General features: G+C 37.4%; 2 protein-coding genes across 3 annotated transcripts; one reads left to right on the top strand and one right to left on the bottom strand.

Moving 5' to 3' along the window:
- The first annotated feature begins 3,196 nt into the window (after window positions 1-3,196).
- Window positions 3,197-4,034, top strand: LOC122665974 (transcription factor WER-like). Its single transcript, XM_043862093.1, has 3 exons — window positions 3,197-3,350; window positions 3,450-3,579; window positions 3,650-4,034. The coding sequence occupies exons 1-3, from the start codon at window positions 3,230-3,232 to the stop codon at window positions 4,032-4,034; spliced, it is 636 nt and encodes a 211-aa protein (XP_043718028.1). The 5' UTR covers window positions 3,197-3,229.
- A 2,336-nt stretch (window positions 4,035-6,370) lies between these two features.
- Window positions 6,371-13,096, bottom strand: LOC122664684 (probable glycosyltransferase At5g03795). Of its 2 annotated transcripts, XM_043860624.1 has the most exons (6): window positions 12,845-13,096; window positions 11,820-12,266; window positions 11,582-11,712; window positions 8,975-9,323; window positions 7,096-8,075; window positions 6,371-6,494 (listed from the first exon to the last, which is right to left on the bottom strand). In XM_043860624.1, exons 2-5 carry the CDS (start codon window positions 12,246-12,248, stop codon window positions 7,386-7,388), a joined length of 1,599 nt encoding a protein of 532 aa, XP_043716559.1. In that variant the 5' UTR covers window positions 12,249-12,266; window positions 12,845-13,096; the 3' UTR covers window positions 6,371-6,494; window positions 7,096-7,385. The 2 variants fall into 2 exon arrangements, with proteins under 2 accessions (XP_043716559.1, XP_043716558.1); XM_043860623.1 differs by lacking the exon at window positions 12,845-13,096 and having other exon boundaries at window positions 11,820-12,347.
- Between the last annotated feature and the right edge of the window lie 2,794 nt (window positions 13,097-15,890).

Here is a 15,890-nt window from a genome sequence, read left to right on the forward strand (position 1 = left end):
ACATATGTACCAAGAAATTTGAGATCTATTTGTCTACAAAATTTTATGTCATAAATATTTAAAAAGGGCATCGTTTTGTTAAGTTTTGTCAAAAGAAATATCAAATAAAATATCTAGCAAATTCTGACATCTTTTCTTTTTTTATATAAATCAAATCTTTCTAGGTGAGGCCGTTTTGATAGTTTATTAGTTTTGCCCAACAAAAAGAAATCCCAATAAAAAAACAGGTTGAGCGTTCATGGCTTACGTACAAATCCTCAATTAAATCAAATCTTTCTGCCTTAAGGGATAATAGTTTATCAATCTTTTATGTTTTGGATGCATTCGTCGGCGAAAGCTTTTACTGGCAAAAGAAATATTCTCTGTTCTTGTTTTCTTATGTTCATCGTTTACCCCTTCAATTGGCTAAGGATGAATTCTTATTATCAAGGAATCAATAATAAAAGAAGGGAATCCTAAGGCGATGAGATTCACATGTCCCACTTAGTCAGAAAAATTGATCACCTCTTAACGTTTTCTTCATAGGACAACTCACGTGATTTAAATAAAATAAAAAATTTAAAAAGAAAAAAACTCAAAACGATCATTTATTAATGGGGAGACTTTTAGTTGGAAAACTAGGTTTTGATTGGACGAGCCACTCAAGTTGAGTAAAAAGAACATGAAACTTGGTTAAGAGTCGTGAAGATTCATCTAAGTTTAAGAAATGATTAAACAAAATCTAGTCCATTTGAGTTTTTATTGACTTGGTGTTTTTACTTGAATCATGTGAAAGTTAGACAAGTCTTGTTTTTTTTTGTCATATATTATTAATGGACCATAAATTTGGTCTACAATTAAACAATACCTTTAAATTTTTTTGTTTTTGTTTTTGTTTTTTCTTTTTAAAATTATACCTTTTGTTTGTTGTTTTTAAAATGGAAAAAAATTATGTACAACACTAGCTCAAAAATGAAATTGCACACCTCTTCACATATCACTATTCGCATGAATGGATAATATGTCTTAAATGCCCCTTTCCTTTTGTCAGATTCCAAAAAGGGTTCTCTCATGCACCAGGAACTGCACTCAGACAATGCAAGGAATCCCGTCCCCTTTAATATTATATATTTTTTATTTCTCACATATGAAGCAACCATAACCTTAGCTCCTCCTCACTCAAAGAGGGAGAATAAGAAGATATTAAAGAAAGGGTGAAAGGACCGATTGCTTAGCTTACGCTAGCTTCTCCTTTGTCTATCTCTCTCCTCCCACAGTAAGAGTAGATATGTCATTTCAAAAGAGGGATGAGAGAGACAGACACGAGAGGTGATAACGTATACTATGCAACGTGACAATATTTTCTCTCCCTTAAAAAATAAGAAAAAAAAATATGATTTGCCCAAGACACCAGGTTTTGAAAATGACAACTCGAGCCGAAAAATTAATTTCTATAGAGTTTTTCTCCAATGATGGTGGGGAGTGATATTTTCATCCACTATTTTTTGTGGTGGGATGGAATTTATGAAACAACGTCAAGTGTATAGTGAAAGGTATATCCTTTTTGAATACCTAGTTTTTGTCATGTGAAAAAATGATGTGGTAATATTGATCATTCGGATATAAGAATCATTTATCTTTTCATGTACGTTTACCTGTCTACCAAATTTCAGTCTCATCCAATGTTTACTTGGAGAGGTTTTCCTACAATATCTCTTATTAAATTTGCTGCCCAATAAAAGAGGAGGAGGAGGAGGGGGAGCGCCCGGGGGGGGGGGGGGGCAGGGACCCAGGTTGCAAACCTTGTTATTACCCTAACTCGCAGCCAAAGAAATGGTCTTAAAGTATATTTTGAAAAATACTAAAACCTATGAGGGTATTTGTGAACCTAAAGGGAAAGTGAATTATTCTATTTCTTTGGCTGCGAGTAACAATAAAGTTCTTACAATCCAGGTAGCAGCAAAAATTCTTATGAAAACAATCACAACTTCCAACAAACCATTACAACTTCCATAAACCAATCACCATCAACCCTTCTTATTCTTTACCTAATCCTTACGAAAAAAAGAGAGATTATTTCACTAGAGTCTCTAATCCCTTCAAAATTCAGATTTCAAGGATTAAAAGTAAACCCCTCGTTTCCGGAGTTCACATTTGTTGAATGATTGAACTCATAAACACGTAATCACATCCTCCTTGTGGTGTTCTCTTGGGTTGAGTTTGGTATGCATTTTATGTGATTTTTTGCATTCTCAAATAATAAAAATAGTTGCTTTTATCATCCAAGAATACAAAATCGATCTATAATGCATTTCAAGAATACGTACCAAACACAGCCTTGGTGTTCCGCAGTGATTGAACAAGTTGTCTGACCCATTAATTGTATTTAGAGCCATATATCCCTGTTGCAACAGCTCATCTAGGGTCTACCCAAAAAACAAAAAAAAAACAGCTCATCTTGGGATTTGAAGAATGCTAGAACGATCTTGTTAACCTAAGGCCTGAGCACCAGAGTAGTAGAATAAGATGATGGAGCTCTGACTTTATCATTGCTGTCCTCTTCTGGAGGTCTTGTTCTTTGTCTTGGTTTCGTCTTTGAGAAAATGATTTCTTTGTCTTCACATACATTTTTCTTACAAGTTAGGTCTTCATGGCACTGATAACTTTGAGAAAAATCCACATTTTCCAGTTTTTCTACACTGGAATAAATGAATTATTTTTTATGATTCTGCTTTTATAAGGAATCATTGATAAGATGACAATCTTATTGTATGTTCTTATATGATTTGATCTAAACCATCAGATAACAATGAATCATGGGTCCCATAACAAAATGTTTGATGTTCCTATTTGGGTTCAAGATTTATTTTATGATTGGATTTGATTCTGTTTGGCATCTTTTAGGGGTAAAAAAATAGAAGAACAAAAGACAAGTTTGTGGTTATTTGCATTGTTTAAAGTTAACTTTTTTTTATTATCATACCAACCCCTCTAATGAATTCCCAATTCTAAGTCACCCCTGTAATGTTAGTTGGGTTCTTCAAGAAGGGTAGATAGAAATATAGAAGAACCCATCCCTACTTCCACTCCATATACAATAAAGAGTTCTTCAGTTTAAAACACACCAACACACACACACACTCTCTCTCTCAATTATACCAGTGGAAGGCTCTCACTGTCTATCTCTCTCCCTCTCTCTCTCTGGTTAATATTGCTCTTCTTATATTTGCTGAATTTCCCCAGAAATCTCATGGCTCCAAAGAATGATCAGCCTACGAAAGGACCATGGACAGCTGAAGAAGACCAAAAGCTGGCTCAATATATTGAAGTCCATGGTGCAAAGAAGTGGAAGCTAGTTGCATTAAAAGCAGGTCAGCTCTAAGTCTTCAAACACAAACTCAGACCCTTCAGTTCCTAAGTCTGATTTTAATTTTGAGTTTTTAGCTTGATAGGTTCTTTTTTTCTTGTAGGCTTGAATCGTTGTGGGAAGAGTTGCAGGTTAAGATGGTTGAATTATCTGAGACCCAACATCAAAAGAGGCAATATCTCAGACCAAGAAGAGGACTTGATACTTAGGCTCCATAAACTACTGGGGAACAGGTTAGTGGATTAACTCTTAACCAATAAGTATGGTTTCAGCTTAATCTCTACTAATGTTTCTCCTATATAGGTGGTCTTTGATTGCTGGAAGGCTACCGGGTCGAACTGATAATGAAATCAAGAACTATTGGAATTCTCATATGAGCAAGAAAGTAAACCAGAAGCAGGAACAGACACAGGTTTCAAGAACACAAAACTCCCAACTGGAAAACTGGGGAAGTGTTGAGGTGAAGGAAGAAAGTGGAGACTCAAAAACTTGTCTTAATTCAGATAAGTTATTTGAAGCAGACAAGCCCTCTAGTCCCACAAGCGAAGAGCCTTCAAACTTCCATGGTGAGCCTGAGACACATTTTAACTTGGAGGAGTTATTTGATTTCTCAAGTGGAGCATCTTCTAGTTTAGAGTGGGTGAGGGAATTTCTTGAACTAGACCAGAGCTTCTATGGATTTTCATGAACTCATTCCCTCCCCAAGCATCTTGGCTATGTAATTAATGGATTTACTCCACGCGACTTGAAGAAATCAATGAGTGTAAGAGAATTTTGAGAGTTGGACAACCATAATAAATAGTCCTTATCTCTTATCTTGATACAAGACAAATGTAATAAAAATTAAAAACTGTCGCTGGTCCATAAACCATTAATCCAAACAACTCTTAAGATGCTTTTGGCATCTAGAGATTGCTGGGGACAGGGGTGAGGGGACCGACATATGAAGGGTAACCACCATGACAAGCACTTGTAGTTCTGACCATTTAAAGATAGTCTGATCAAGTGGATCTGGAGAGGCATTTTAATTGAAACAGGCTTGATTTTTGCGGAAACTTCAGAGAGAGAGCATCAAATTCTGCCTGAAATTATATCTGATCCCTTCATTGCTACCCTGAATTTCTGAACTGGGACGCTTGCCAAGAAGACGTTCATGATCAGTTCCCTGAGCAGCTCTCAAGTACGTTTGAGCTGTTTGGACTCTGCTTGTTTTGATGTAAAATCAATAAGTGGAACACATTAGCTGTCCGCTCTCAGGTTGGGCAAAAAGGGTTGGAGAAGGCCAATCACTCATTCTTAAAACCTGCATTCTCAAGTGTGGGGTGTACGTTGTCTTGTTTCGGTTAATTACTTACATGTAGGGCTGTATAGGCTTTCACTATTTTATAGCTATATTGATGGTTCTTTCTCTATAATCAATATAAGAGAGGTGAAGCAGATCTCATCTCACCGTAGATGTAGGCAATCTTGTCAAACCATGTAAAGTCACCTAATTGTGCCATTTGAAAGGATGATCTGGCAAATTTTAAACAATTAAATATGAAAATCATGAATATTGGATATCCAAGGTATTTCCAATATACCTCCATGTATAGGGATGCACCTTCTTAATAGTCCAAGCATTGTTGCACACCCTTCTAATAGTAAAGCCTTATTTTCCCACTTGATAAACTCTATTTGGGCTGAGAATTGACATGTGAGAAGAGGATCTTGGGTTCCATCTGTCCACAAAATTGCAGATCCATTCAACTTGTCATGTGGTAGAGAACTAGCTGCCCATTTGTAGGTTCTTCCTAGATGTGCCCATTCAAGAAAACTAACACCAAATTTGCATTGTCTGACACAGTTATATTCAAATATATTGTACAGATTATATTAGCACTTTCGTTGCAAAAACAAAGGGGGCTTTCCAAAAGTTTGTAAGATGGTTTAGTTGTCTATGTACAACTTGGTGAAGGTTAAAGGGAATTAAAAGAAGGGGTTATGCCTGATTTTTTTATTTTTTTTTTTTGGGTGCATGTTTTAGGAGATTAATTAGGGACTGACTGTGTATGAGTTTGTAGTATATATATCTCTGGGTCAATTTGAGATATTTTATTTGCATAGCAGATAGGTGTACAGATGTTTGGATTGCAACAAAGTTCTGTTTTCTGAAAAAAGAGCAACCCAGTGCACGAGGCTCCCGATACTGCAGGGTCTGGGAGGGAAAAATGTACGCAGCCTTACCCCCTACTTCACAGGAAAGGCTGTTTCCAAGTTTTGAACCCACAACTTAACCGCAACCAACGGAGTTCTGTTTTCTATCTCCCAAAAATAAAAATAAAATAAAAAACATGGTAAAGGAAGTGATACTGGGATTATTATCACAATAATACTTCTAATATTGATTAACAATGGAGCGCGTTTCGACATTTAAAGGTAAAAAAATAAAATAATAATAACTACAAGGTGCTCATCATTGTTATAACTATAGTAGAAGTTCAAATATGATGTAAAAATGAATGTAATCTTAAGACAAAGCATGTAGAGGATCTAACTTCAGTACTTTGACAAAAACCAGACACCAATCCAAAGGCCCAAGTGTACCACTACCACATGGTACTTGCTTTCATTGGCATGGACTTCGCATAAAATCAGATGTATTTGAGAGACCAAGGATGCAGATTACTATTGATAGCAGTTTACTTAGCAGAGTTGTAGTTATCTTCTGTTATGATTTGGAGAAACAGGAAAAAGGAGAGGGGGGGGGGGGGCATATTCCAAATTTGCAGTAGTTGTCTCCTTAATATATTTATTGGTTTGCCTCCACTGGTGACCAATAGAGGAAGAGCTGAGGATATTTAAAATATAGCCCTTGAAAAGTCTTCCAAGTGAAGAAATGCTTGACTTTAAAAAATGGTTCACCTGTCCTAGCGTTGACACCCCCAAACTAAAGCAATTCTTATTGCCTCGAACATAACCAGTTTATTCATACAAAAGAATGAAAGAAAAAAACAAAAAAAGATCCTGTGAACAACAATGAACTCTCTCTTTCTCTCTCTTTTAATTTTCTATGACACAAAGGGATCTTGTTTACATGAAGTAACTGGTTGCCTCCCGTCTCCTTCAGGATGTCATTACTAGTAACTATGGAGAATCCTTGCTTTCCCTGCAATTGAGGATCATGCAACTTTTAGACTTCGAGAGGTACAGAGAAGAATGAAAAGATGGATAAGAGGACATCATGCATCATAAAAAACCAACAACTTTTGTAATAATTTCAGTATTCTCTCATTATCTAGTGTATTCTTAGTTTATCTTTGATGTTGAAGTATCCTGTTGTTCATTCTCTTTCAGTGATCAGTGCGGGACCTGCATTTTAAATATGTAACTTATTCTTCTGTTTCCAGACTGATGAATCTCACTTGGAGAACAGAGAGACCTAATCGTTCGTCCATCAACACCTCACCCCACCCCCAAAATGAAAGAAATAAAAGAGCTTGATCCCATCATTCTAATAATCAGACCATGGAATTCCCTTGCATGGTCACTCAAATTACTATTTTAACTTCAAGACTGTATGCTATGTTCTTGAGGGGTTCAACACATTGCCGTAAGATATATCCCATAAGCCCATTGATTGGGTGGCAAATGTGTATGAGAGGCCTAGAGGTCCCATATTATCAAAATTACAATCATGGATTTATGGTATAAAATAACTACGCAAAAAAATAGCATTGTGAATTGTGAATTGTGAATTGAGGCCATACCTACAATACAAAATCATCATTCCCGTCCAGTACCGTTTCTTCTGGTCAGATACGCATCAATGCTTGCAGGTCCCTGTATGTAAAACTGTACACTCCCAACCAGACAAAAAAAACTGGCAACTTTGACTTCAGAAAAAATACCAGTAATACACCCTTCCAAGCAAATTGTCGACAACATTATTGTACCTGTTTGAATTTCTTTCATCCTCTTCAAGGTCCGCCATCTTCTGCAAGATGGTCTGTTTTTAGCAAAAGAAATTGGACATCAAACTAATCACCCAGAGAAAATTTCAAGAGTCCTGTGAAAGTTCAATCTGGTTCAGCCGACTGAACCAAACTGAATGCAAAACCATATGAAATAAATCATATCTGATGGGTCTTGGGTTCCAAAGAAAATGCTTCTGCAACATCTTAACATTTATTTGCATAGAAAGATAGCGTCTCAAGGGTATAGCTAGGAGAATCTCCTTCAGATTCGCTATATCCTTTTCTGCCACGATCACAGAGAATGCACTCCAATCTAGCACTTCATTGAATGGAGGGACAAAATTATCTGCAATGATAACTGGAACACACTCATAATAGAACGCTTCAACAATCCTAGGGCTGTTCACCTCGTACCCCATTGGACAGATACAAAATCTGCTTGATTTCATGTGTTCAACGTAAGACATCTTCCTGGAGACACTGATTGGCAGAGGCCCATATATCCTCATGTCTTCATCTTTATCACTCCAGTGTTTCAGCAATATGGGGCGGACCCTACCATGCATGTTTCCAGCAAAGAATGCAAGGATTGGGCGCTGAGAAACTCTTCTCCCTCCAACATATCTGAGAGGCTTCCTGGGATTTCTAATTGTGGTTTCCGGCAGAGAGACATCCTTTCCAGCAACAAAGATTCCTTCAGATAGGTCAGCATTGCAGAGAGCTTTTATGGCGTTTCTTCTAAGTTCCTTATGTTCAGTCACAGTGTATGGACCCTGCACAAGATTAAGATTAGGTAAGAAAATAACTCTGAGAATCTGGACTAGATCAAAACTTTTTCTGTCTTGAACTGGGAAAAAGAATTGCTCAAGTTTCACATATTGCCTTCAAAACTTGGGAGGAAGAGTGACAATGTCAGCAACTGTATTTTGAAATTAAATTTTTGTTGAAAATAGAATTGAAAAAAAGTAGATGCAGATGGTAAACCAATGGCATAGGGTACAAATGGGACTCGAGCAGGATTGGAGCAGAGTAATGGAAATCATCCAAAAAAAATCCACCACAGAAATCTCCTTGGTAAGAACTTATCAGATTGGTCCAGGTTGATGTCAGCCCTAGCCCACTCAGAGGGTAACCACTCTCAAACCTAACCCAGCACAACCCAACATCTGGTTGAAGTTTTCCTTATCCTAATCCAGTCCAACTAATTCCCTCACCCTTTAAAAAAAAGGGGGGGAGGAGATCAGGTGTGGTCAGGTTGGTCCATTATTGTCATGTACCTCTAAGCTATGATATACTATAATAGTTACATTAATTTTCATATGTAATGCTTTCAACCTACTACTATAATCCACAGGGATTATAAGCCACAGTTATATAATACCTAGAGATTATACAGAATCAACAGTTGCTGGTTGCTGTTATACATTTATACTAAGATAGTATAAACAGCATACTTTATATAATCTTTATACATGCATACATATATTTATCACTTATATAGACATGTGTGGTTGAGTTTGGGCAGAACAAGGTTGAATCTGAGGTCTCTAACCTAACCCTGCTGAGCAAAACTTGGGTTGGGCCCAATCTGGTTAAGCTCCTACACAGTTAGGAAAATAAAATAGGCATGTTTAAGCAGACAGTAGAGACGGGAGAAGCACAACTACCATACCCAGTCATGGCAAGCAACCAGAAAATGATCTGATCCTCGATTGCGGTTCCAGAAAGGATATTTTGCTGCAATCATGTTCACATAGTCCCTCAGATATTTTGATAAAGGTCGCAAATTATGTGAGTCAGGTACATAAAGAGCAAGCTCCAGCTGGCGTGAACTATATGGAAGATAGAATAAGTGAGCTTTTTTTGGATCCCTTGTGACAAACTGCCTGTTTTCCTCAATTAACTTCATAAACCATCCTTCAGAAGCGTAAATGCCTCTCAGATTTGGTTGGTGAAAAATTGGCCTCTTTCCATCAGGGTAGATGTAAACTTTAAGTATGTTTTCCATCAATTCATAGCTCCTGAAATGTTGAAATTCATATGCTTTTAATGTAACAATTTCCATGGGAATGACTGGAAGAGAATCTAACAAATTTCGTCAAAGATGCAAACAGCTTGTTACTAATTCTATCCTGTATCATATGATATCTGGGTGAAACATACCCATGATTAAAATAGAAATTAAACAGAAACTGGCTCACAAATATAGTCATAATTTTGTACTATCCCATAATTTCACAGAGTGATGGCTAATATCTAAGTCTAGATTAAGTTATATACAAATTCAAGGAAGATGATGAGAAACAGCTAGAGACATGGAATTCTCAATAGAAGGATATATGGCAGAGTCCTAATTTATGGCAGACTTCTGATATGAGAAACAGCTAGAGACATGGAACCTGCATTCGCATATGATAAACATCATTGACCCCTCCATAAATAACCAAAAGAGAGCAGCAGTAGTCAGCCCATCATTCAGTCTAGGCTGCACATAATTTTTAGATATAGGCAATGAAACATTACCAAATGATAGCATAGATGTGCAATACCATTTCAAGTCTCTTTGATACAAGCATACAAAGCTCCAATAAGGCAATGGAATATGCAGGAACACTATCAATGCGGTTTTGATTACCCCAGACATTTCATTATGCCTCAGTCAAAAAGGATTTGCTGCTGAGTAAATACATGACTACAGTTTTTGCCCAAGACTCTGCCACTTCATATACTATCAGGTTACCTAACAAGTGTGAATGACAAAGACTAATGAGGAAAAATGGTCACAGGGAGCATTTGTAAATGCAATAGATGCAAGTTACAATAATGGCAATTTCCATTTCTTGCACTCAAATCTCAGTTACAGCCATATTCGTCAGAATTGCTTCTAAGGACAAGGGATCTACATCCCACTCACCTGTAATGGCATCTCCATGCCAATCCAATGGGCGCACTGGAGGGGAGACACACATGGTCAGGGGGGAGAGAGAGTGTGAGAGCGATCCTTATTTCTAAATGGCCAAAGATTCCTACAAAAATAACTACAGTAATTAAATGAATCGATTCTAGATTTTCAGGTGTCCCATATAACATGAGAGAATTATCAAGGTTTATAAGAAGATTCTCTCTTTCTAATGAGGAAATTTGAATTCGAGGAGATTAAGAAAACCCCACCAGCCAACATGTTCCATGGTTGCTAAATATTCTGCTACATCGAGCATACTGGTCTTCTTTCTGTTTTACAAATCCCCACGAGTCTGATCTGATTCATGCGCATTAGATAACTCCAAAGTAAACCTTCAATCCATCCACTCAAACTGTATTTCTATGATCTCAATCTTTCATTACTCTATGATCTTAATCTTTCAAACTTTCTCCTTTTAGGGATAATCAAACTGATAAAGGAAACGATCATGATTGAACGTTTCATAGTCATTCGCCTTCACTAAAGCTTAATTTCCTCCCCACAAATTTCAGAACTTATTTTTTCAGCTAGAAAGGTTGTTAGGATTAATGTACAGTGATCAGCAATCAAAAGTGTATACAGAGAAAAACCAACTTTTCTTTTTTGATACATCAGAGAAGTTAATTAAGACGGGGGAAGAGAACCCAATCAAAATAGCATACATACGGCCTTCCTATCCTTTACAAGGTCCCAAAACATTCCAAGACTTGTACAAGAAAAGCTGAAGCAGTCAATGCAGATTAGTGACTTATCAACAGAATCATTACATACTAAAAAAGGCTATTACCTAGTGTTGATCCTGCCTATGCGGAGTCCTGGGAGAGGTGAGTTTGGAGTCAGTCCTTACCTTTGGCAATTTTCTGCTAAAAATGGCAGCCCTCAAGACTTGAACCCGGGCATTTGCCCTTGCAGCCCAAACCTTTTGACATTGTTCTAAGCAATGGCCCCTAACAGGGTCATTACATACTGAAGCCCAGAAAATAACCAACTCCTGTCTGCCTTATTCGGCACACTGTACAGTGGCAGACAAGAGTATGCTTCAAGTAACATACAACAGGCCAACAGTCATAAACTTCATGGATGTAATACCACACCCAACTCTATCTTCTATTATCCAACAAGACAAAAAAAAAAGTATGACAAAACAAGAGTTCTCAATTACTAGCTATTATTTCAAGATAATATGGGCCAGTGCTAAATATTGATAATCTAAACAAATAATAAATGCATTTTATATTTCAGATCAATTCCATAATTCTATCCTAAGAAAACTACTAGGCAGAACAAATTTGCTTATGGAACTTTTATATGTCTCACCTTTTAAAAATAGAAATATTCCGAAACAAAGGGGCATAGAGATCAGGATCTTCAGTGACTATTGGAGCATGTTTTATCTCTTTCTTGGCATACACAAGTGCTTCATCAGGCGGCAATGACCATACGTATCTCTACTCAGTTAAGACCAAAGAAAACCAATATGATAAGATTAACGAACTCCCCATCTTCTTATACACGGGAAAAAATAAGAAAAGGTGAAAACCCCTATAGACTCTACCTGCCAGGGAGAGGGATCAGTTCTAGGGGGAGGAGGTGCAACCTCTGGGATGTCAGACTTGCCTTTCTTTACATTCTTCCTTCTCCTTCTTCTAGAATTTCTGATTCGTGAATCTTTGGAACTCTTTTCCATGCTTGGCACTGATTTTATTGATCCAGTAGAATTCGGAGTAGTAGTAGCAGGTGAAATTGAAAGCGATGAAATCTGTTCAATCCTTGACAGAGGAGGACCTTCATTCACCTGCCCTGAAACATTCAAGGCTTTGTATGATGAAACTGTTGGCGGTGGCAAGAGAAACCAGATTGCAATAGGATTAGGGAGTGTGAAGGTCTGAAGCACAGCCCCAACTGTTGTCATGATGGCTGCAATAAAAAATAGTTTTCTCCAATTGATTTTGTAACCTGGACGTCTGCGTCTGACTACTCTCATTAGAGTGGCAGAGATAAGCTGCAATACGTTCGTCATATCATCATCAGTACCTTTCATTCTAGCAGACCATATTAATTCCATAAACCAGACGCATTTCTAAATGAACTGGGTTCTCCAATGACGCCAACATCTGATTCCTCTCTCATTAGAATCACAATCCGAACTCACTAACACCCATCTATAAAAGCAATAGACTGGAAGATGCAGCCAAGAAAGTGAAATGGGTTTATCTTAATTTGCAGAATAAGGAACCCATCACACCAGTAACAAAGAAAGCAATCCACAATCAAGAAGTTTTCAAATTGATCAAGGAAAAAAAAAATTTGTCACAATTTAAAAGAGATAAAGATTAGGATGAACCCCTCCTAACACAATATCGCATTCCTCACCTATATAGGAAGATCAAGATGAGGAATAAGAGCTTATTGAGGATTATCTCTTTCTGGTAAATCCGGTGCTTAACTACAGGTATTGCAGAGTAACCCAAAAAAGAAAGAAAAAGATTTCGTGAGGAATCTGATTGATCATTGATCAAGCAACAAATGAAAAACAAAAGCGCAAAGCAGAAGAGATGTGAAAGACACAGAGAGAGTTACCGTCGTTTTCAGCTTGGGTTGGTTGGTGCTACCTCAGACGGAGGGTGGTGAGCGTAGCAAGTGGGAAACCAATGGCGCGAATGCTAACAGAAGTAAGGTCTTCCTAAATTCGGCGCCTTTTCTAAACATGGGGTCCACTGAAGAGCTGACGTGTCTCAACCCCAGCCGGGTAATGACGAAGAACGCTGTCGTCATCAGTTCGAAGAACACCCGATCCGAAGCAGACGACCAGACCCGACAACCTTGCAAACAATCTCTATTCTCTACGTCCAAGGGGTGAGGGTGAGGATGAGGATGACACTGAGGTAAATCAAAAACTTTTAAGAGTATAAGATTTGAGGATGTATGATAGGGCCTCTATGAAATTCCATAGCCATCATTTTAAGGAGAAAGTTTTCCTCCATCCATAGAGGATGGGTTCACCCACCATCTTAGGGTTCACAAATCTCTCGATGCCTATTCCCATACTCTCTTGACCCTCGGTGAATGAGATCCCATTCATTGTGGGTGGAAGGAAACTCGGTCCTTTATTTAAATAAAAAAGTTGAGAGGAAGTTTTCTTTCAATAAAAAAATTTGAAAGGTTCATCGTGCACCACACTATCGTGGGGTTCACAAAATCCTATAGGATTTTATTAAGTTCCCCAAAATATCCTCGGCGTGCATCAAACCTATTGGGAATACTTGGTCCAAAAGTTGTAGTGATTCTATGAATCTCCAAGTCAGGTGAGAGAGGGTTCTTAAGCAAGTGACATAGAAAGTGCACCAATTGAAAGCGACAAAACAATTTAATACATAAGAGGTAAAGACTGTGCGCGTGCGCCTCCACAATTGTTCAGAGAACCTTTTCCTAAAAATAAGGAGAATGATCGTTGGCAAGTTGTGTAGTGTACACTAGCACCTCCTTGTGTCTATCTCTCTCCTCTCTCATGTGAAATAACATGTCTACACTCTACTATGGGATGAGAGAGATAGACTGAGGAGGCGCCAACATACGCTATACAATCGAATAATGTTTTTTTTTTTCTCAAAAAATTAAGATCTAAATTTTTTGGGAGAGGGTTCTTTGAGCAAATAGGGTACTCTACACCTCCTACGTTCATTTTTTTAATCATTGTTTCTCTCTTCTTTAAAAAATTATTAATATAAAACATGTGAGAAGGCATAGTATACACCTTAGGCTCTGAGAGATTTTTTCCCAAACTTGTTTTAGATGTGAAAGAATAAAAAATATAACTTTATGTATAATTTAAATAAAATATTATGTACTACAAAGATTGAGAGAAAATATAAACAATGTGCATGTATCGTTGTGTGTAGTTTCTTTTTCACCTCACCCTTGGTAAGGGAATGTATCATTCTCTTTGGAGAGAAGGAATAGATGGAGAGCCCATTATAGATTAAGTTATAGGATTCACATATAATAATTGAGTCCAGTAGAACCGATCTAACCATGAGATTAAGTATGAATTAAGTTGTGGACCAAGAAAGGTATTAGGCACATCAATTTACTTGGTTAAACCGGTCAGTTTTATTTGTTTTTTTAAGGATTATGCTCTACGAAACCAAGTACTGGTTTCAAGGTTGATCCCATGAAGGTCATCCATTATGTTAATTGTTGGATTTCTAATCTAAATTTAACCCCCTCCCTCAACTAACACATCCATTTCTCTTGCACAACACACATCTCACCACACACCTTATCAACCTATACTTCACCAATTGCATGTTGATTCTCTCACTGACCTCACAATGGACTTGCCTGGTTTGCTAGTCGCAGAAGTTTTTTATCCCTAACTTGGAATAGCCAAGTGGACATCATCGATGTTCTTTAGAGGGAAAAAAAATTAAAATCAGTTTCAGTCGAACAGCTTCTAAGGATGAACTGGTGGCAAAGCTTTGTGGCTTTCTACATGGATGGAAGATAGCGGTTGCAGATCATATCATTTTAAGGGAGATATGGTGCTGCAACAAAACTCTTTTTGACCTTTTGTCTAGTCAAGCCTTTACTTTGATACTGTGGAACAGTTTACCTTACTTTTTGGATCTTGCAGAACTTACACATAACTTTTCTAACTTATTCTTTAGATGGTTTGATATTACAAATACAAAATTGTACAACCCTTCTTGTTGTAACTAAATATATGAGTCATCTTTCATCAAAACAAAAAAAAAAAAAAAGTACTGGTTACATGGAGACGTCACCATTCCTAGTTGCCTTGCTACACACATGTGAATAGGGGGTAAAAATGTCTTTACAACACTTCCATCAAACTTTCCCTCCTTTTGAAACCATAGGAGCAAAAGGGAAAAGAATCATTTGTAGGTTGAACATATTGGAGGAGACAAAAGGAAGAATCAGTTTCGTGGTGCTCCTCTCTGCTAGAAATTCATTCAATATCATAGTAGAAGCAAAATTCTGGTAAGTTGGAGGAAGAAGGCGATTTAGACGAGGGATGGATTTGATGGCATAGTGGATCATTCCGATTGCAATAAGTTGGTATTTTCAATCTCAAACAATTGATGGTGAGTGGTCTTATCATGGATAAACACGACTAAAGTGTTCAATTGTCAATACTCTTGCAACACTGAGATAGAGTTGACTCGTACAGAATTTCAAATCACAACTCATATGTCTGAAGCAGGATTCACAAAGTACCTCAAAAAGTTCTCTAATAAAGCAACCTTAATGTGGGATTGATGAAGGACCGAAAAGCTATGACCACAAGCTATGTTAATTTTTCTTCTCCTTACAACATCTATCAAATTCTAAACTCTTTCTCGTTAGTGCCCATGTTCCAAAATGATAATCTAATCATACATTTATGGATTTGTTTTTTCACCCGCATTCATCCATGTTCTAAGGACCCTTGCTTACTTGGGACGCCTTAGCTAACCGTTACCTACTATTTACTACGCTTGGGTACAAAATGTAGTGTGTTGCTTATGAATGACGCCCTAGTATAAGGTCGAAAAAAAATAAGGTCTTAGGATATTATGCAAAAAGGGTTTAGATAATGTTTGTTTTTTTTGGGTGCAAACTGCTG

The sequence above is a fragment of the Telopea speciosissima genome, chromosome 6, assembly GCF_018873765.1.
Source record: "Telopea speciosissima isolate NSW1024214 ecotype Mountain lineage chromosome 6, Tspe_v1, whole genome shotgun sequence".
NCBI lineage: Eukaryota > Viridiplantae > Streptophyta > Magnoliopsida > Proteales > Proteaceae > Telopea > Telopea speciosissima.